We start from the raw sequence: 21,890 nt of genomic DNA, 5'->3' as shown, positions 1-21,890 counted from the left end.
TCACTGGAGTTCAGAGGTCTTCTCATAGACTTTAAGATCAGAACCTTCTCCCTTAATCAGTTTTATAAGGCTCTTGGCCTGTGCCATAATCTAAGGCAAACAGCCTCATTTAATTTCTAAAAATATCAGATAAAACATATTAGAAATTGCTTTCCGTTACTTCCACCCCCCTACATTAAGTGCCTGATTTCTAAACAAATTAGATGCAGAATACATGCGCAACTGGGCATCTAATCTGTACATGCAATTGCAGTGGCAGCACCCAACGAAGGTAACTGTGAGAGTAAAAGGGTAATTATGGTAGCGACATGCAAGATTACCCAATTTGGGGCATGGGCAATCACAACAGATGCCTATATCAATTAGTACAGACATTGCGAGCTTAACTTGTTTAAAACTTAAGTCAAAAACGCTGTAGGATTTGCACACAATGAATAAAACCAGAATTAGGGCTAAGTGTCTTTTCTAAACCCGCACTGTTGTTCTTAAGCGCATGGTGTATGGAAAACCCTGCAACAGGCAGACACACTCTGAGTGTAAACGGCAGTAAGAAAAACACAAAAATTACATCATGTGTTTCCCCTTTTTTACTCATGAGATTCCCCATTGGCTCAGTTTTAGAGCCAAATGATGACTTCTCTGCCAGCTCATAAATTCACTGTGGGATCGAGGTCCTTATGTTACTACAGATTCCGCAGTTGAGACCTGGCTGATAATTCTGTTGATGAGACAGTGGCCATAAAGCAATCCGAATCCCTCGCCCAGATGGGTCTGCAGGGCTAACAACTATCCAATCTTTTTGTCAGTGAAGTTATTCTGGATACACACCGAAAGCAAACCGGCCGAGGAAGAAGGTACCGCTTTAGCAAAATTGCCCTTTAGCCCTGGATTCCATCCCTAACTCTGAATTTCCTGAAGGGGAAGGGGAAGGATTCTGAGAACAAGCTTAGGGAGGCCAAACCCTCCTGCAGCTTCAGAGCTGTACTCTTTAGGGGCTCACTGCATGCCGGAGCCCAGGGAATTGTAGGGTCAGCGTGGGAGAGAGCTGGATCCTCTAGCCATTCCACCACAGAAGGGGGTTTCAGAGGCTTGGAGCTACTGCACGAACAGCCACGGATTCCCTCGGTGGCTTAGGGAAGAATTCCTCTTCCCACAAGTACCCAGTGGATCTTGTCAGGGCACAGCCTCATTACTGGAGCTGTGCTCTGGGGACAGGAGATGCCCCTTACGGCCTCCATGCCTCCAGCTGATAAAACTAAGCTGTTTTTCAGCTCAGGAAGGCCAGAAACTATTAACTTCCTTTGCTTTTGCACTCTTAGGGCTTCAAACTTGTAATACAATTTCCTGCCCAATTCCCTGAAGCTTTGAGTGCCATGTGTCAGCCTTGGAGAGGAGTTTTACAGCGGCACAGATATGCTGAAGCACCCGGAAATAGGGGTTTTTAATGAAAATGCTTATAGGCCATTAACTATAGCAGTGACAGAGGTCATCACTATAAGGGCTTTAAATAAAAACTGGCAGCTACAAATTATTTTTAGAGATGAGTGTGTGCTGGTGGCAAGTGTTGCCTGTAAAAATCAGAGGAGGCGTGTGATTTGGGGTTGGACAGTGGGTGTGAAGGGGTACTGCAGCAAAAGAGATTAATAAAGGTGAATCCATCTCTCTTTAGATAGCAAGAAAGTGGTGTGTGGCCTCCATAGATATATGAAGAACTACTAGGCATCAAATGTGGGGTACAGGGGAAAAGAAGTGGTTTTCTAGATAAGGCAAATGAGAAGATTTTATCTCCTTGGCACATTTTAATATTCAGCAGGAGACTGCAGCTATACCAGGTTGGCATCTAGCCTGTGCGTTTCTTTTTCTAGAGTGCAGGATCTTGAAACGAACTTTGGCATTGACATGATGTTGCCACATTATTTTGATAGCCAATGACTAGCCACTCTTCAGTATATAACAGGCCCGATCTGACTTCCATTTATCATTGTGCTGGACAGACGATGATCTCTACTTCCAGAGTCTGTTACATTTGTTCACTGGACCTCATGTGACACTCAAGCACAATAATAAAAATAAGCATAAAAAGCTCCTCCCTCTCTCCCATTTCTGTTTGTGCGCAGCCTGTGCTCTTTCACTGAATCCCAAAATAGAGCATCCTACAGTTACCCTGGCACAACGTTTAATTCCTGAGTTCTGTACCCACGGAGGTTGTGCCTTTCCAGCAGTAAATGTCCCCTCCCTAATGGCTATGGAATGCCGGATAAAGCATTGTAAAGCCGTCCCTGCCGCCCCCCCACCCAATTGACTCTATGTCAATGAGGCTCTTGGGAAGGACAATGGGGGACTGGTTATTAGGGCTGTGCATTCAGGTTCTGCCTACATCTAAACAACTTATTAAACAAGAATATCGTGCCCTGTGGAGTCCTTTTTTATTCTCTAGACCCATTTATGGAGCCAAAATAATGCAAAATCTGGTATTCTCTTGAGAACTCCACCCTCCAGGAACTGAATTACCATGCTACAATCCTTCTTGTGGGCTGGGCAGTCCCTAATGGGTGAAGGAGGCAGGAGCATGGTGCTATGAGATCTCTTTCCCCTTACTACCACAGAGCCTTTTCTGGGCCTCTCTTTCGTCCTGCTTCGCTTCGCTTCAGAAGCACCTCGCCCACCGCAGAAATGGTAAGTCTTACTTCTCTGGCACATGGGTCCTCTATATCCTGGCGCACACTCGCAAGTCCCATCCTCCGGCGAGCAGGATCCCCCGTTCTCACAGTTACAAGAGATGGAGCAGTTTGGTCCCCAGCGGCCCTGTGCGCATACATTATCACAATGGATGCCTACAGAATGCAAATGCATACATTAGCTTTCAGCGCAGCTCATTCAGTTCGCTGATAAAACAGATGCTTGGGTAGGCTCTTAACTTACAGGGCATTAGAGCAAGCAAGGGAGCCTGGCTAGAAAATAACTATTCTCCTACCTGCCTGATAGGTTGAAGGTTCAAAATGCACAACAGTGAATCCTGCAAGTTGCTGAACGCCATGCAGGATTGAGCCCTATGGGTATGTCGACACCGCAGCTGGAGTAAGCCGCCCACCCCAGGTAGACAGATTCATACTAGCGGAGCTTGAGCAAGAACGCTAAAAATAGCAGCGTGGATGTGGCACCCTGGGCTCTCTTGAGAGCCCGAGTTGCAACCCAACGTCCGTCCGTCCACACCGATATTTTTAGCATGCTAGTTCGAGGACGGCTAAGGCAAGTCTGTCTGTCCAAGCTGGAGTCTCACTCCCCGCTGCAGTGTAGACGTATCTTAGTCATCTTCGGTGGGATCAAGGACTAACAATTTTTAAAGATCACCAAGTATCTCAAATAATACGTCTTAAAATAAAGAGTCAGTTGAAATCCGGTCACAAAACCATTGCCGTGAAATAAGATTGAAAAAGAAAAACGAATCACAGCGCCATGAAAATACTTTAGTTCTAAAATTCCCCACTGTACTTAGATTCAATTATATCCAGTATATTTGTCATTTTCTGTCCTAAACCGCTGTATAGTGTCTGTGTTATTGCACCATTGCCATATTTCACCCCAGAGCTTGCTGTGTTTTCAACAGAGGGTCTGTATGTTAATACGTTAATGTCCTGATCCCGCAAGCAACAACATGTGGGCAGGAGTCTGTCGGCACACAATTTGACATGTAAACAAGTGGAGACTGGCAATCGCAAATTCAGCCTCAAATTATTCCCAAGGCAATTGTTTGACATTTATTCTTATGACAATCAAAGCTTCAAAGGGGCAGAAAAACCCTGCCAGGGGCCTTAAAAGCTGCATTTCTTTAGTATTGTTTTCACTGGTGACATTTAAATACAATCTTGTGCTGTGTCTCTGTAGACACCTGAATCAAACTAACTAAGGACTTGACCCTGCAAACCCTTACCCACATGAGGAGCCCTTACTCCTGTGAGTAGGCCCACTAAGATCAACCAGGACCCGTTACTGAGATCAACAGAACTACCTGCATGATTAAATGCTCCTCAGGTGAGTAAAAGGTTGCTGGATCAGGAGCTGAGACATAAAGAGCAGCCAGCAGTAGGAAGTGGTATTAGCTTTGGCACATTGTAGATATCGATATAAAAAATATCTATTGGCTTAAAAATTCTCCTAACAGCATTACCACACCAGGTGCTTTACAACTGCTGCGCCAGGATTTCATGGTGTACACGTGCCCCAGCTATTTTTTCAACATGAAGAAGTTCTTTATCATCCATGCACATGTTCCCACTGCATAATGGGATAAATGCAGACAAAGATGTTGAAAGATCCAGCCTCAGCCAGAGGCTGGATTAATGCACTACTAAGGATAAATACAATCCCAAGTAATTTCCTACACCTCTGATATCTTCATCTGGATGCTACAGGTAATGTACTGTATTTGTGAAGCTGTAATCTGTACCGTCACCAAATGTTGAGGATTATTAAATCAGCTAAAAGTCATTATAAACACACTTACGGTGCAGTTTCAAGTTCATTTTATAACTCTCTGAAGTAAATACACTGAGAAATATCACAGAGCCAAAATTTCCTGTTTCTGAAGATTAATCACATGATTATGACGAACCTTCCTTGAAAATCTTAACAAAGGTCGGCAGGGTGGAAAGTTAAAAGTTCAGTTTAAAATGGAGTTTCTAATAATACATCCTCAGAGCTTTACTTAAAGAGCCACAACCCAGGCTGTACAACTTAAAAAAATACAAAACAAATTAAGATACAAGAAAACCCATAGTAAAAACTCCCCCTCTTCACATTTTAATACACAAACCCAAACAGAAAGGGTTCAATATAAAGACAAGGGACTAGAAGAACAGGGGAATTTATATGAGCTAAATAATACAAGGGAAAGCTGCAGTCATAACAAAAATATCTCTGAAATAAAAGAAATCTTTTGGCTTGTTTAGGTTGGGGGGGGAGTAAGTATATAATGTAGTATAACTAGTTCAATAAAATAAAGTACACATTTTATATTTACACACTATACACGTTTATTATTTATACTTTTAAATGCCCCTATTTCAGCTCCCAAAATTAAACCCAAGACATACATTTAGAGGGATGGGTGCCTTTTCCTCCTGACTGCAGTATTAAAAATACAATTCCCCTCCTGTGGAGGGGCTATTTATAAATGGAGACAATTAAGCAGCATTATTTCTGGTCTCTTTTCCCAAAGTTGAGAAAGAATGACATTGACTCCTCTCCTTTCAAAGTAGCTGAATTAGAATGCCATAGATGTTCTTTGCAGCAGAAAAGACTCTGCCTAAGTAATGAATAATGAGGGATGTCTTCTCCTTCCTAACTGAGGCAATGAGTAATTGTGAGGCTGATTGTTCTAACAAAATGTAGAAGGGGGGAAAAAACCAGCCTTTGTAGAAGACAAATTCCACACATTACACCTCCTTATTTATTAATATTCAAAAGACCATTGAAAAGATTCTGCAATACATTTTTACAGAAGCCCCTTTGTATTATTTCTAAAGTAATTCTTCTGGAAGACTTCTCTTTTGGAGGCTCAAAAATAATACCCACCTCGCATTGCAAGTGAAAACAAGCAGTTAAATTTGAACCTGGGCATGTGCATTGTATGGAATTTTGCTGAAGAAGCACCTTAGTTTACACTTCCCTAATTTGACAATATAGTAAGGTTGAGTATATCACGCCGAGCTACTTCACAATCAGAGTTACTGGAGCATGAAGCTTCCTTAATGTAAAACTTTAATCTTTACTTAGAAATTTGCAGATGAACGTTTTTGATAAGCAATTAGTGTTCAATATGTAATTCCCAGAAATATAAAAAAAAAACGCTGAATTCCACACATTTCAGCATCATTTCAACTTGCAACCAAAGGTTCGTGATTTATGAACAAATGCCTCATTTCACATGTGTTATGCACAAATTAGGAAGACAACTACCATAAGAATACATTCTCAAAGCTGCAGGAGGCAGTTCCACTCATGAACCCCATTTCCTGAATGCTAGGAAATGACTTACTGTACCAGCTTCTTGTTGCAATTGCTGATGTGAGAATAAAATCACGCTTCCCTGGTAGCACACCAAGAGCTTTTCAAACAATGATTTGGGGATAGATAGTGAGTGAAATTCATGGTCACTCACATAAAGCCAGAGTCATCGGCTGTATGTGAGCAAAAGATGCAGGTGCTGGGGGCCAACGCAAGATTCTTGATCCCAGTCCTTAAGCCAGCTTGCAAAATGGAGTACTGGCCACTATCCCCTCTATGCCATTGAGGTATGGGAGTGTTTAGGGTCACTGGATCTGCATAGTCAATGATTCCAACGCCTGTTGCCATGATTGGCATTTGAGCTGGCTGATTGGATTTGTGGTCTTGTATAGCCACTTTCCCAGTGGGAAGGGATAGCTCAGTGGTTTGAGCATTGGCCTGTTAAACCCAGGGTTGTGAGTTCAATCCTTAAGGGGGCCATTTAGGGATCTGGGGCAAAAATCTGTCTGGGGATTGGGCCTGGTTTGAGCAGGGGGTTGGACTAGATGACCTCCTGAGGTCCCTTCCAACCCAGATATTCAAACGCATACACCACATGGCCTGAGTGGTACAGAGAGCCTGGCATAGTCATTTACACCCAATAAACAAACCTCTCTCAACAGACATGGAACCAAGCGTGTGAAATGCTGATTTTTAGTTGTTATTATTTTAAAAGGGCAGAATTTATTCTTAGCACAAAAGGCAAGCGTGACCACCCTCATATGAAGGAGCACCAGGGTGGTTATGTGCTACGCAGTCTCCCCCCAGGGTTCCGTCAGGGCACCTTAATTCTGCCTGGCAAAACACCTGCTGATCTGCATTTCATCAGCGTTTGGCCCATCTTGAGCCCAGGCATGGGTGAGATGGGGAACATACTCTTTAGGCCATGCAATGAGATAATCTCACTCTCTGCAATTGGGAGGATTTGAACACAGGTCTCAAAAAGGGAACGGTTAGTGCCTTTGACGGCACTAGTTCTGCATTAACCCTCTGGTGCCAAGGCTTCCTCTGGGAAAGGAACATTCACTGAAAAGCTGGGATTCGTGCTCCTGAAAAAGAAAAAATGGTTATGCACCTTCTCGTAACTGTAGTTCTTCGAGATGTGTTGCTTATTATCCATTCCAATTAGGTGTGCTTGCTGCATGCACAGTTGTCAGAAAGTTTTTCCCCTAGCAGCAGCCGTCGGGTTGGCTGTGGAGCCCCCTGGAGTGGTGCCTCCATGGCAGTGAATATATGACCCTGCTGATCCGGCACCGCCTCAGTTCCTTCTTGCTGGTTACTCCAAGAGCGGGGAGGCGGGGGGATAATGAGCAACACATCTCGACGAACAACAGTTACGAGAAGGTAAGTAACCGGTTTTTTCGTCGTTGAGTACTTGCTCCTATCGATTCTGAATAGGTGACTCCTTACCTACGCGGTGGGGTCGGAGTTATGGAGCACCACTCTGCCGAATGCTGCAATCGTCTCTGGTGTGCTGGGTAATGGTGTAATGAGAGGTGAACGTATGAACCAAGGACAACGTTGCCACCCAGCGGATTTCTTGAATTGGGACCCGGGCTAGGAACGCCGCCGAGGAGGCCTGTGCCCTTGTGGAACGCACCGCTGGTGCCTGTGTCAACCATGGGGTCCTCAGGCTCAACCACCTCTTCCGCCTGCAACTCCATATTGTGGGTGATCCTGTGTAGCCAGTCCTGATGAGCCCTGCTATCGATGGGGAGGCGATCCAGAGACAGAAAATCCTGTCACTGCTTTGTCAGGTGATGAAGTCGACGAAGCCAGAGGCGGCATCGTGCCCTCCTAGCCTTCCAGCTGCCTGTTGTCGTCCCGATCAGCCCCATGGCTCTCGCTGTCGACTGCAGTCTCGGTGCCGGGCACAGGTGCAGAAGCTGGATCTTGCAGAGTGCCACGAGCCGACGTGGTCTCGGAACCCCAAGGAGGAGGACAGTTCCTGGCTGGTGGGGGCGCGCCTCCCTCAGAGGCCACCGACTGCGGGCCCCTGGAGAAAGAGCCATGGGCCTGGTGGTAGGCCCACGAGGTCCAAAAGGACCATTGTGCTGGTGGCTGCCACGGCGCCATACTAGCGTACTGCCTGCGCCTGTCCAAACGGTACCGGCTGCGCCTCGAATAGCAGGAGTCAGCCTCTGAGTCTGATGACCTGGACCTAGACATCCACGGTGGTGCCGAGCGGTACAGCACCGGGGAGCAGTGCTGCTCATCTGGTGCCAGAGACCAGTGTCTCGGTGCCGGTGAATGGTACCGGGAGGTTGGTACCGGGGTCCCTCACTCCAGATTGCTCATGCTCAGTGGTTGTATCTTTTGCTCTTAAAGAAGCCTGCTGTTGTTTTTCTAACTTGCCTCCAGAAGAACAAAAGAGGGGAGAAAAAAGTGACTGAATACATGAGAGCCAGTGTCCTGTTTTGGGCCAATCTATACTTGACATTAGCTTCTGCAGCACGATCCATGCACTACACAGAGTAATTATTTTCCGGGGATGATAAATTATAGGAAGTAGGTTTTTTCCTATGTACTTTAACTATATATCTATTGATGTACAACTGTAATTATTTCTCTGAATGAGGTCTTCAACTTTTTCTCAATAATCACAATCCAAAGACAGATGTAATGTGAATTAGCAATGACAGGCGTGATTTCCATAGACATTTTGGATCCAACACAAACATTTCACTCTCTTCCACCTGTCTCTCAGTATGATATGATGTCATAATAATCTCTTATCCTTGGCATTTAAATAGCTTTGGAAAGAACTGCTTTTCTATGAACAAACAGGCATCAAATTTGTGCAGGAAATACAGTGGAAGCCTGAAGCTTGGTGTTTCACGCCTGATTTTCTGGGTTGCCAGCTGACCTTTATCTCCATCAGTAAAATTCTTAATGCTAGTTTGTGGACACCTTGAAACCATAATAATATCCACTTTAAAAAACGGGTAGATCTCCTAATGACCACAGGCTGAAAGACTGCTTTAGACATGTATTTATTTGCTGACTTAGAGCCAGATAGTGCCTTGTGCGGCTTTAGCTCCAGTGGGAAATGTGTTTTCACAAAACACAGTCCTGCCCGCCTTTATCATGTGGGGCAACCTGCTTGCTGCACCATGCTTAGGAAGCAGCCATGTGCCCCAATAGCTGGCACCCAGTTTCACACCAGGGAGCTGTCTTGGGCACTCAGACACCCAAATACCCAGTCTAAGTCCTCACCCCATGAAGCCCACTGAACCGGAACTCTCCTACTGACTTCAGTGGGCTTTGAAACAGGCCCTTAGGCCCAGATCTTTAAAGGGATCTAGGCGTTTCTCCGCTCACTGTTGCAACACCCAACTGATTTAGAAGCCTACAGCCCACTGACTTTCAAGTTGCTTTTGGAAATGAGACTTAGGCTTCTAAATCAGCTGGATGTTACAAGGCTGAGCAGATCAATACCCGCATACATTTAAAACTCTGGGCCTTAGTGTCTAGGTGCCAGTGTTTGCCCCTCACTGTAGAACCAGGCACCTACGCAAAGGTAGATAGCCTGGCGTGTGAAGTTCTGCCATGACTGAGTTATGCTTTTTTGCCATCCCCTTGACTTCAGTGGGACAGCAAAAGGAAGTCAGAGTGCAATTAGCCCAACGTGTTTAATTAACAAGGAGATGCCATCAAGATCAGAACAGAAAAGGGTTTCACCAAAAGCTGGGAATGCTAATTTTCTGATACATAACAATCAAAGCAAATGTCTCAGAAAATCTATAATAATCTCCTTATCCTTCCCTCTTCTCCTCCCATTGTTCATTTAATACGGCTATACTCTTGTTTTATCTATAACATCTGCTTAAATCTGTTTTGTATTACAGACTGGATCGGCATGCTTTGCTACGTACTGAATATGTTGCTGCTTCCGTCTGCATTAGGTAAAGGAAAATTCAATAAGAACACTAGACCGAACTGTGTCTGATTAGCGCTTTACCATTCATTCAGAAGGGATTATGGGTAGCACAAACAGAATGGCGTAAAGAATTCTTGATGCTTTCCTTTTTTCCCCACATCTCTCTGTTTATTCCAGTTTCTAGACTTGCCTTGAGTGGCTGATTCAGATCCAATCAGGAACACCAGAGTAAAATTCAAAAGGACAAAATCGTTCAGCTCCTGGAACGCCGGAGAACCAGAAAATTCTGTTTGTGAAGAGCAGGAGATAGAAACAAATAAAACGGGATCTCCCTTAAAGGGAAAGGAAAACACTAGCAATTGATAACCATTTGTGAAGTCTGCAAAGTAGAAGCGATTTTTGTTTTTACACAGCGAAATTATTCTACAGAGGAGACAGCCAAAACATTCTTTGTAGTCTTCAGAGTGCAATTCTAGCCAAGAAGCCATCCTAAGCATTAAGTTGTGGAACCGATACTCATGTGAGTTACATCTCACCAGTCAGAGCAATGGTTCCATAGCCTGGCCCTAAATGATGAAGTACAAGGTTTGCTCCAGCAGCCAGTGAAAGATTAAATTGTCTTTTCTCTCATCAATGCATGGGGGATATAAACACCCATTACTGTAAGTGTTTTTCTGATTGTAATACATTTACAGCCTACTGCACCTCTATGGAGTGCCACTCCTACCACCATTTTCAATTATCTATAGAACAGTTCAGATATAAAGCATGGAAACCTGGGAATTTGTACAATAAAAACTTAAGGTTTTCTTTCTGCCTTAAGGATTGGCCAGTTTCCAGGATTATGAGATACCCTCTGGGGCTCACTAGGGAGGAGGGAGAGATTATGGCCACCAGGGAGAAAGGATGATGAAGGGAGAAGGGTTCTGGGGGGAGTCAATTTCAGCCCATTCCTTTTAGCACCTTTCCGTTATACCTCACCCCATACTCTTGACATGACTTCTGGCCAGGGAGCAGCAGGAATGAAATGGGGCAGAACCAAGCTATCCATCTGCTGGCAAGGGAGGGGCTTTTTAAAGGTAGCAATTTAAACTGTTGTCCAGTCCTTTTATTGATTAATCCCTACAATAACTCATGAGCTGGGAAGATCGTTGGCAGGAACTTAGTCTACTAGTAGAGCTGGGGAAATGATTTATACTGAATAATGTTTAGTGAATTTCAATCTTTTCTCTTTTTTCCCCCCAAAGTTCTTCATCGAAAATGTACATGAAAATGTTCAGCCTACTAGTTGTTTTTCAAATTGTTTTTATTTATTTCTTCCTTCCTTCCAAAACACAGCGCTCTGACATTCAGTATTTAAGGCACTATACAGTTCATAACTTATTTGCACTATTATTCACCCAGATCTACTTACAGAATAATTTACCGTACAGGTATTCAAACTTTTATTTAACATACATTCGTGTTTGTTAAGTGAAAATAGCTGCATATATCTAGCGCCAAGTTAAACTTTTTGGACCAAACCTTCGGCTGGGTTAAGTCAGCATAGCTCCAATGAAACCAATGGAGCTACATCTACTTACACCAGATAAGAATCTGACTATGTATGAAAACCAAAAGGAATTAAAATTGTACTAAATTATGTTCATACTTTCCCTATTTATGGCCCTGATCCTGCACAGCTTACCTTTAAGCACAAGTGTCGTCTCATTGTACTCGGATCCTGCTCTCACCGAGGTATCAACACTGGACTGTGCCCTAAATTTGGTTCAGATTTGGCTTAAGACAAACACAACTAAGTCTGCTTTAGATGAGACTCTGGGGCCCCCTAGATATCGGTCAAGGAATGCCACTGCCATAATTAATAGTGGGACATCAATGAAGTCTTTGATATAACTTCATAATTTATATTTTTGAAAATTTGCCTTATATCAGCAGGAACCATACTTAAAGGATCCCATCAAAGAGAGAATGTTTAAGCACAGAATGACATTAAAATCTTATCAACTCACTTGAAATTAAGTCAATGAAAAATTAAAGCTAATTTCTAATAGGCTTATGTTACATTTATAGACTGAAGGGCACTTGTGGAAACCCAGAGAGTAACCACATACCTTTTCAGATGGAAATGATTTTTACATTTGAAAGGCACCATCCAGAGGAGAGAGAGAATGAAATGACTCCTGAAATGTCTAGTTTTCCCATCTGTTTAAATCTAATATAAGGATACAGAATAATCACAAAAATAAATTATTAATTTAAAAATCTGGGATAAGACTGCCAAGAATGATAAAGTTTAAAATATGGCTTGTAAAATGGTATTAGACATCTAGAAATTGCATGTTTAATAGGAATTTGCTGTTGCTTCATTCTAATATTTTATGCTTAGTATCACAAACCAAGAAAGTGTGAAACAGTCTGATTAAAAGAAAAAGGCTTATTTGTATCACAACATAATGCACTTTGAAGTGCTGTGTATCAACCTACTGTTTATTTATTTGGCATATGCAATCCGGTCAAGCCAAGCCACAGAGATCTTATCAACGATGTTCAAGGCATGAAGACTTCCAGGAAGTGGAGTTAGTTTGCAGTCCTCAACAATATGTGCCATTGTTTGTGGCTGCCCACACCAACATAGTAGCCTGTCTCAAACGCCACTGAAATTCTGCTGCAGCACAAATTCCATATCCAGTATGAAACCGATTCCGGGGGCTCCATTGCCTTCGCGGTTAACCAAACCCGGGTTGATGTTGATTGGGGTCCGAGACAAGATAATTATTTGTCAGTTTCTCTACGGATCATGAAGCTCTCCACACGGTCTCTATCGTAAATCCCTCACCTGGTAAACTTACCCACAATGGGTGCTCTGAGGGCAGACGACTATGTGGTAGATTAAACAAGTTTTTAATTAATGGTCGATGTGGCATATCACGCGGTTTTGTCGCAAGCTTTGCTACGCTTTCCTCTCTGCGAATACTGAGTGAAGCAATATTGCAGAGAACTAGTAACCACGGTAAAGGAGTAGCTTTAAGTGTGCCTGAAATAATTAGTATCCAACTACTTAAAACCCTATTGTAGTTACTTTAAAATGCACAACTTATAGATTTTCTCCTGGTTTTAAATGCATAGGGCCAGAGTCTATCCTCAGTTATGGAAGGGTAAACCTGGAGAATCTCCATTGATGACAACAGAATTATTATTACACCGCTACCTTGATATAACGCGACCCCATATAACACGAATTCAGATTTAACGTGGTAAAGCAGTGCTCCGGGGGGACGGGGCTGCGCACTCTGGTGGATCAAAGCAATTTCGATATAATGCGGTTTCGCCTATAACGCGGTAAGATTTTTTGGTTCCTGAGGACAGCATTATATCGGGGTAGAGGTGTATAAACCAAATATTGCAATAAATGGGGAAGGATCATGTTAATATAAACATTCATTTTTATGGCATTTTATATTTTTTTAATGGAAAGTCTCTCTCTTTCCTCCTTCCTTGCAAAGTGTATCATCTTTTCACAAAGAGCCCAAATAGAGAGAAGTTAAAAATACCTCAGAGCTTACTGTCAAAGTGGACACTGTTTCTTTAAAATTCAAAAAGGCCTTCCCTTGAGTAAAAGGCTTATCAGTTTTACTGAATTAATGTGTCCACAGGAGAGAAGAAACATGTTTCTGTGTTTGAGTGACAGTGCAGATGTCGCTTGCAGCCTGCAAATTCTCTCCAAGGTAAAGTCTCATGCCTCAAAGCTAACCTTATCTGTGACCAGCCTACATTTCCTGACCCCATTAGCTCACTTATACAACCACATGAGGAAATCCCTACAATTTTAGACTACCACACCCACTGTACCATATTTCTGGATGTAATAAGAGACAATCAGGCTTTATATGGCTAGCGATTTATGAAAGTGATTAAGATTATGGATGACAGTAAATTCATATTGTGACTTTGTATTTGTTATGTCAGAGATGCAACTTAAACTTGTGAAACACGAACAAACTGAATTGTTTAAAAGCATCAGTGAAATACTGGGATACCTTTTTCTCAAAAGCACAATCATATCCCGGACTGTGTTTGCAGTCCTGATTAATTAAAGGTAAACAATCATGGGACCGTGTATTAAAAAACCTGCTGATTCTTCCCAGTGGAGTTTATAATTAGCCACACTGTTGAGTATTTTCCATTTTATATTTACAGTACAACCCCATTTATTCTGCATGTTTTGGGGACATCAAAAGCATTTGGATAATCAGAGGAGTTACTGGCTAAACTAAACTATTCGCATTGGGAGAGTCTAGATATTATTGGCATTCTATAAAAATCAGAGAGACGGAAAAGAAGACAATCAGGATTCAGATTAGAGCATTTCAGATTCAAGGAATTCAGCTAAACAGGATTGTGCCGACCTTAACTTTAAAAGGATCTGAAAATTTCCCACTATCTTATTTAATCCCACTGCAATATCAAAAAGAATAGCAAAATGTACACCATCACCATTAACTCGAAGGGTTTGGCAGAACATTCCGAGTCAGAGCAGAGAGGAATTAGACACGTTGTGTGTGTCAGCACAGACTGATGGCTTTGTTTAAGTGTGTGTGTGTGTGTGTGTGTGTGTGTGTGTGTGTGTGTGTGTGTGTGTGTGAGCGTGGTGTGCAATTGTGAAAGGTGCTGCAATGTCGATCTTGGAGATGCAGCGCAGCTCTGGCAGTGCATGGTTCCACACACAGTCCTGCCAATGTCCCTCTGTCCTGGCACGGAGTGTTTTTCCCATCCTGGGAGAAATTTTCAAGATTTGAAAATTGTTCCCATCCCGAATCACGATGAAAAGTTGAACTCTCAGAAATTTTCGCAAACCTCACAAATATTTTCAGTTTGCGTCCATCAAAATGTTTTGATTGGATTTCAACCCTTTTTTCTCTCCCTGTTAGTCTAAATTTACTGACATTTCAAAAAGAAAAATCATTTTGACTTAAAACCCCAAAATTTTCCAATTCAAAAAATGTCAAAATGGAACCATTTCAATTTTTTTCCATAATTTTTTTTGAGTCGAGATTTGTCAAAACCGACCCAGTTTCGTGAACAGTTTCTGGTTAACAAATCGGCACTCCTTTAGAGGAGCCACCCTGCAGTGGTGAGAGAACAGATCCATGTCCATGACTAATTCAGCCCTTGGCCTTTCTACTGAGACTACCAACTAAGTGGCCAATTAATGACAACTGGATGCTGGTATCGGTGATGAGGTCATTGTCCATGCAGAACTGAGCTGCAAACACCAAGCTCATTGGGCCAGACTGGGCTCATCTCCTGCATGAGGGAGGGGGTAGATGCAAGAAGCTTCCCCACTCTTGTGCCCCTGCGCAAGAGTTGGGCCCAACTGTAGCCCTTGAGCTTCTCTGTGTGCCAGGCCTATTCCTGGCTCACACCACTAGCCACAACAAAGGAAGGGAGGGCCAAGCAGGCAGGGCTCAGAGAGGAGCTCCTGCAGCACCTCCCTTTCATAAGGGTGGCAAAGTAGCTGTACTTCCTGGGACCTGCAGCTGACATTATGCCTACTTCATGGATAATGTCTACCAAAGCTCACCCTGGGCTGGGCCACCAAGGCAAATGAGACCATTATTTCTAATTTCTAGTTACAAAACCCCAGAGGATCCTGGCCTGAACTTATGTCCAGAGCGCAATGCCTGAGTGCCCCTGGCTTTCACCAGGTTATCTAGGGACTCTTGATTCTCTCTGCCCTGATTGCTTGCACTCTGCTGCAAACCAGCAAATATTCCAGCCTGCACTTATCCTCCAGCGTTCACTATCTCACACTACAGTGTTTACTATCTCACCAGGAACTCAATGTGCATGACGTCCCAAATTAACCCACTACAATTAACATTAAAGCACTCCATGTTTGAGGGCTTTCATTTTAACCTGAACGTGCAAGGAAAAACCATCTTCCAAATGACTACCATGTTGGCAGGTCTAAGGCCGATGCACACGGCCTCCTGCACCGTGAGGAAGAAAATACAAAGTGATGGGTGCTGAAATACACAGTTGATCTTAGAACAAGAGAGACCTTTGCAAATCTTTAAAAAGCTCTGAGTTTGCTCATTTCAGGCTCCGTCCTGCCAAGTGCTGAACCCTCTGCCTCTCCTGTCTAGCAATGAACTCAAACACGTGCTCTACTTTAATTGCAATGAGACTACTCAAGTGCTTAAATGCAGTGTTGACTCAGGGCCATGGGCACTCAATTCCCTGCAGGATTGAGACCTTATTTCTTAAAACATTTACCACTTCCTCCATGTGGAACAAAATTCAGCGGCATGTGCACATGTCTGAGATCTGATTTTGGCCCAGGTTGAACACGTCTCACTTGGCTTCTACCATCTGAGAGCCCTTTGCCAACTTTTCTTGTTCTTTTAATCACAGATGCCCTCCAAGAGATCGCCAAAGCTACTAGTAACATGATATTTATGTGTATCAGGCCGAGGTGTCCTTTGGGGGTTAATTTTCAGTAATAAAGACATGGAGAAATTGTCTCAACTCTCATCTGTTTAAGTGGGTCCAAGATCTACCTTTGAACCTGTGTGGGGGACTCCCACTGACGATAATGTACATCTCTCTGAAGGTGGGATCTGGGCCAGAGTGAGCACTTACAGTTTGTTGCTGACATGGTGAATTGCTTATTTATGCACACAGCTGGTCTATGCAACTTTGTGATTCCATTGCTGATGCTTCTGACTCCCTCCACCCCGCTGTCTATCACAACCACTGATTGCATCTTGTCTTAATCTAGGCTGTATACTCGGCAGGATACAGACTGTCTCGTGCATCGTACAACTGAGTCTCAATAGGTGCCATCATAATCTAACAGGGGGTTGGGGGACTACTAATAAGTACCCTTGTATACTCAGTCCTTATGAGGCTTCCCCCCCTGAGTTTTCTTACCCAGTCTTTCCTGTGTGCTCCTATCATCTTATCTCTCTCTGAAGGTTTATATCAGTCACATCTTGAAAACCTACTTTAAAGAACATGGGCTGCATCTTCCCCTTGATCTTTGCACAGAGCACTGCCATCAATGGGAGTCCCACATGTAGAATGAACATACAGAATATGCTATTTCAGATGAAGTTTTGTGGCCATTAGGATCGGAAAGTCACATGAATTTTTCTGCCTGGTGTGAGTGGGTAATACAAATCTTCAGATGTTCCTGAACTTTCCTCATCTTTTACAGGCCATGTCTAATTAGTAGCAAACTCGGAAAGAACAAACTTTATCCTGAATTATTTATCCCATCGTGTTTGTAAAGCACACATCACAGAGTAGTTCACAACAACTTCAGACCATAAGATTAATCTTCTCTGATGACATACTCACCAATGTGAATATATAATTATCTAACTGACGAGTCTCTGAAATTACATACTTTCAAACACAAACGAGTCGAATTTATCCTTTTATTTGGTGTGAAGCCAAATGGAAAAACATTGAAAGCAGAATTGACAAAATACATGTTGGCTCTGTCTATCAGCATTTTTTATGTACCCATCACTTTACCATCTAGATGTCAATTTCAACCGGGGCTGAAATTCTAACCTAATATTTTCTTCCCTAATTGGAACGTGATCCTGAAGTTATTGAAGTCAATGGCGTTCCATGCCTGGAGAATGTGCAGGGTGCAGTTAGGCCTTAGAAAGGTAACAAGTATGTATATTATCCAGTAGTGAAAGAAAAAACAAGGGGGGTAGTGTAGATATTACCCTTACTTTTAGCAAGAGTGGCTTGCGCCTGCGTGTGTGGTACATTTGCAAGTGTGCCTGTGTTTGTGAGAAGGGTAGAACATTCATTGGAAATCTTCCTTTTGGCTATATCAGCCTGAGGTACAGAATAGCAGTTGAGGACAAGAAACACTTTTTTGTGGAATGCTACATGCAAAAAGGCGTTCAAAAAAAATATCCTAGAACACAGTAAACTCTCCTCCTTCCTACCTCCAAAACTATACCCAATTCTGTGATTAACTGTACTCTCATAAGATCATTTAATCTCTTTTGAAATGGTGGCCAAAAAAACTGTCGGAAGGGGGTACCCTCTAATTCAGGGGGTGGCCAACCTAAGCCTGAGAAGGAGCCAGAATTTACCAATGTACATTGCCAAAGAGCCACAGTAATACGTCAGCAGCCCCCACATCAGCTCCCCAACCCCGCTCCCAGTACCTCCCACCCACTGGCAACCCTGCCGATCAGCGCCTCCCCCTCCCTCCCTGCACCTCCTGATCAGCTGTTCCGTGGTCTGCAGGAGGCTGGGGGTGGGGGGGTGGGAGGAGCGAGGGCACGGCAGGCTCAGGGAGGGGGTGGGAAGGGGTGGAGTGGGGGCAGGGCCTGTGGCAGAGCCAGGGGGTCAGCACTGAGCACCCCCCCGGCACATTGGAAAGTTGGCACATGTAGCTCCAGCCCCGGAGTCGGGGCCTATACAAGGAGCCGCGTATTAACTTCTGAAGAGCTGCATGTGGCTCCGGAGCCACAAGTTGGCCACCCCTGCTCTAATTACTCATTGAAAAGTCATCAATAACACACGATCAGCCTGATGCATGGATGTACTGATGGCAGAGAGGCACAAGGACAGCTGAACGCCTCTACTCCACTCTCACGTAGGTATACTGAGCGAGGAATGCAAACCCCAGAGTATGTTAGTGACCTTATAAAACAGATCTTCTTGGGGAAGGCCGGTTTTAAAGTATGCGTGTCCAGTATGCTGTTGAAAAAGCAGCCCAGTTTTTAAACAGTGCACTGCACTTTTTATTTTTACATCTTATTTAATTATAAAAGTTGTTTTCAAATGTTAAACACTTCACGTGGCTTTGTCTGCTTTTCTCCTTAGGAACCTGAGCTGCTGTGCTGAGAAGTCCACTCGGCATGAGGGGGGCAGTGGCTTATGCCATTAATTAGGACTTGGGTTGCAGGACCCTGAATGTGCTGGCTGCTTTTAGCTCAGACCACCCAGTGCCGCTCCTGCTCCAAATCTTACATTTCTTAGGAAAGCAGCTGCGTTCCCCAAAGAAGCTACCGTTAATGCAACTGCATTGTTACTGCATCTCCACTGCTACTGCCACCCTTGGGCAGCCGGGATAATGATGCGACTTTGCATTCAAAGCCACGAAGATAAACTTCCATTTTTTAAAAGCAAGTCTCATAGGTTTTCCAGCTGCTGCTGCCCTGCTTCGAACGGAGCAGGGGCTTTGTGTAAGCTGTGGGTTATTTTCGTTGCTGTCCTCTTAGAATCACATCAATATTCAAGGACCCAAGACCAGCAATGGCCACACAGACTCTTTAGCACTAGACTCTCAGTTTGAGCCAGACAGCGTTTTGGGATCTCCAAGGCTGGCCAGCACTCTCTGAGATCTTATGGAAAGCCTCTCTCTGCTCCTTCTATGCAATCAGGAGAATGGATTGCAGAGCCAGCATCAACTTGCTCTCCAAACCTACTGTTCTTGGCAGCGTGGTTAATGGGTAAAGTATAAATATAGAAGAGACAGCTCGCGGCCATATGATTCCCATAGGAGCTACGCTGCCATAGGAGAAGCAACAAGTGTAATGCATTTCTGGATCCCTGTGTTTGCTAGCTGCTTTCCCTGATATGCAGGTCCCAGGCTCCACAAGGCCACAAATGTCTCCCTATGGAGAGGACAATAGAAGAGAAAACTGCACGAGGAAAACTTCGCAGGTTTCCAAAACAGCTTCTTCGTGACCAAGAATTCTTTTTACAGAAGGGTAATACCTGGCTCAAGGATTTGAAGCCTTCTTCAATGAATATGAATACAGATTTAATCAAAGCCATTTAGCCTATCCCATCATCATGAGCATTTCTGATCGGCGTATTCTTATAATCTCTCGCCTGTATATTTGGTTTAAAATTATACAGCCAATTGAGCTAAGGAGGTGATAGAAGAATCAGAACCGTGCATATTACACAGAATAGCTTAGTAATGTTACCTGTCCACCCGGCAAGACAGCAGCAATAACCAGTGACAGCATCACACCCGTCTGCATGGCTACAGTCACAGTGTTCACTGCAATTAAGGCCATATGTTCCATCCTTCCAAAAACATAAATTTAAAAGCACCTTAGTAATCAGATTTTGGTCCTTAAATGTGCACAATCATCTATCATGCCCATTTTAATGCTAAGTTGCATTTTTTTAAATTAACATGCGACAGTCCGGGCGAAAAAAACATGATGCCTGCCACTTCTAAAAAGAACCAAACTCAGAACACAAAACAATGTTCAAGAGACAACGCAGACGACATGATCATAGCTCTGACAGCATGTAGTACAAAATGTAACTAGTCTACCCGACTACTTAGAACTTTGATCTGTTATTTACAGATTGCTTTCTTCATTCCTCCATTAGAGCCCATGACAAAAGCGTTCTATCGATCTATCATATATATGTGCCATGCACATCATCTGGGGATATTACTGAAAACAGATGCAAATGTACTCTACTAATACTTACAGGGCATGCCTGATCACAGTACTCTCCTTGCCATCCAGGCGAACAAAGACAAAACCCATCCACTGGATTGCAGGCTGCTCCGTTGTTACAGTAACATGTTTGGTTACAGTTAAGACCCCAAGTTCCACTTGGACATGGAATGGAGCAGTCAACCCCCTGCCATCCTAAAGAGACATGCAACAGAAACAATGTTCGGTGATGTTTCCTCAACTGTCATTGTTAGAAAAAAGAAAAATGAATGCAGAGCTACGGGGCGTCCATTTGTAGTATGACACTGTTCTCTACAGCCAGCAGGTTAATAAGCACAGCTTGTATCATGTGCACTTTCCACACAGACTGAATGGCCAAGATTCTCTGTTGCACCTAGGATCTGTAAGGTGCAATAGGGTGGAGGTGGCAGGGAGGAAGAGCACAGAAATTGCAGCTTTCTGATTCTCGCTGGCCCTGGCAGATGTTAGAGCAGCCTCGAGCTAAGGTGTGCCTGCTGGTTCTGACACCGAAGGGCCAGGAGTTGGGTGGGGGAGACACAGGAGACAGCTATGCTGGCTGCACCAGCTGGGGAGACCTGGGGGATCTCTGGCCCCAGCACTGCTAAGGGTCTGAGGCAGGGAGAGAATCTGGAACAACCAAGACCTTTTGCATACTGAAGAGCTGGTATACAACATAAGCGGAAGAACAGTTACATGACACTGCTGGTTCTTTACATTCTATTTTGGTGGGAATGCTCTTTAATATAAAGACACACACACACACACACACACCCCCCACACACACCTCAGCTCTTAACTGCCAGACACCGAGCGGAATTCAATACGCTGCCACTACATGTAATGGAGTTTAGCAGAAATACCATGGTTTAGGCACTGTAGTGAAATGGAGTTATACAGTGATTGATTAATTCCTGCTTGAAATGCCAGCTTTTATTATTGTGTGCAGCGTTGTTGTAGCCATGTTGGTCCCAGGATATGAGAGACAAGGTGGCTGAGGTAATAACTTTTACTGGACCAACTTCTGTTGGTGAGAGAGACAAGCTTTCAAGCTTACATAGAGCTCTTCTTCGAGTCTTTATTATTCTTTGCTTCAGTGCGGGTTTAGGGCTCAAGCCTGCCATATGAGGCCATACAGACACAGCTGCCTGTCAGGGGCAGTGAGAAGATGCACAATCCAAAGAGAGCTTGGAGAAGGCACTGTGGGTCAGGAAGGCCGAAAGCCCCAGAGCTCCCCACGAAGGAGGTGCCGCAGTCTGCAGAGAGGTGTGTGCAGGGCAGGCACCAGCCGACCAAGCACGTGCTTGGGGCGGCACCTTGGGGCAGGGTGGCGCTCGATTTTTTATTTTTATTTTTTTTGGATTCGGCGGCGCGGCGCTTGGAGGGGGGCCTTTGGGCGGCGTGGTGCTGGGGGGGTGGCGCTTTGGGCGGCGTGATGCTCAGAGGGGCGGCGGGGGCTTTGGGCGGTGCTCGGAGGG

General features: G+C 44.0%; 1 protein-coding gene across 4 annotated transcripts in view; it reads right to left on the bottom strand.

Moving 5' to 3' along the window:
- Nucleotides 1-21,890, bottom strand: part of MEGF11 (multiple EGF like domains 11) — a 358,447-nt gene that overhangs the window by 52,730 nt on the left and 283,827 nt on the right. For all 4 annotated transcript variants that reach the window (XM_042856570.2, XM_042856571.2, XM_065559191.1 and 1 more), the window contains exons 13-15: nt 20,426-20,589; nt 19,903-20,005; nt 2,688-2,834 (exon numbers count right to left, since the gene is read on the bottom strand). In XM_042856570.2, the coding sequence (XP_042712504.2) occupies nt 2,688-2,834; nt 19,903-20,005; nt 20,426-20,589 (414 nt within the window). The remainder of the gene's footprint in view (nt 1-2,687; nt 2,835-19,902; nt 20,006-20,425; nt 20,590-21,890) is intronic.

Source organism: Chrysemys picta, chromosome 10 (genome assembly GCF_011386835.1).
Source record: "Chrysemys picta bellii isolate R12L10 chromosome 10, ASM1138683v2, whole genome shotgun sequence".
Taxonomy (NCBI): Eukaryota; Metazoa; Chordata; order Testudines; family Emydidae; genus Chrysemys; species Chrysemys picta.
Note: the sequence above shows the minus strand (reverse complement) of the source record. Positions and strands in the feature narration are given on the sequence as shown.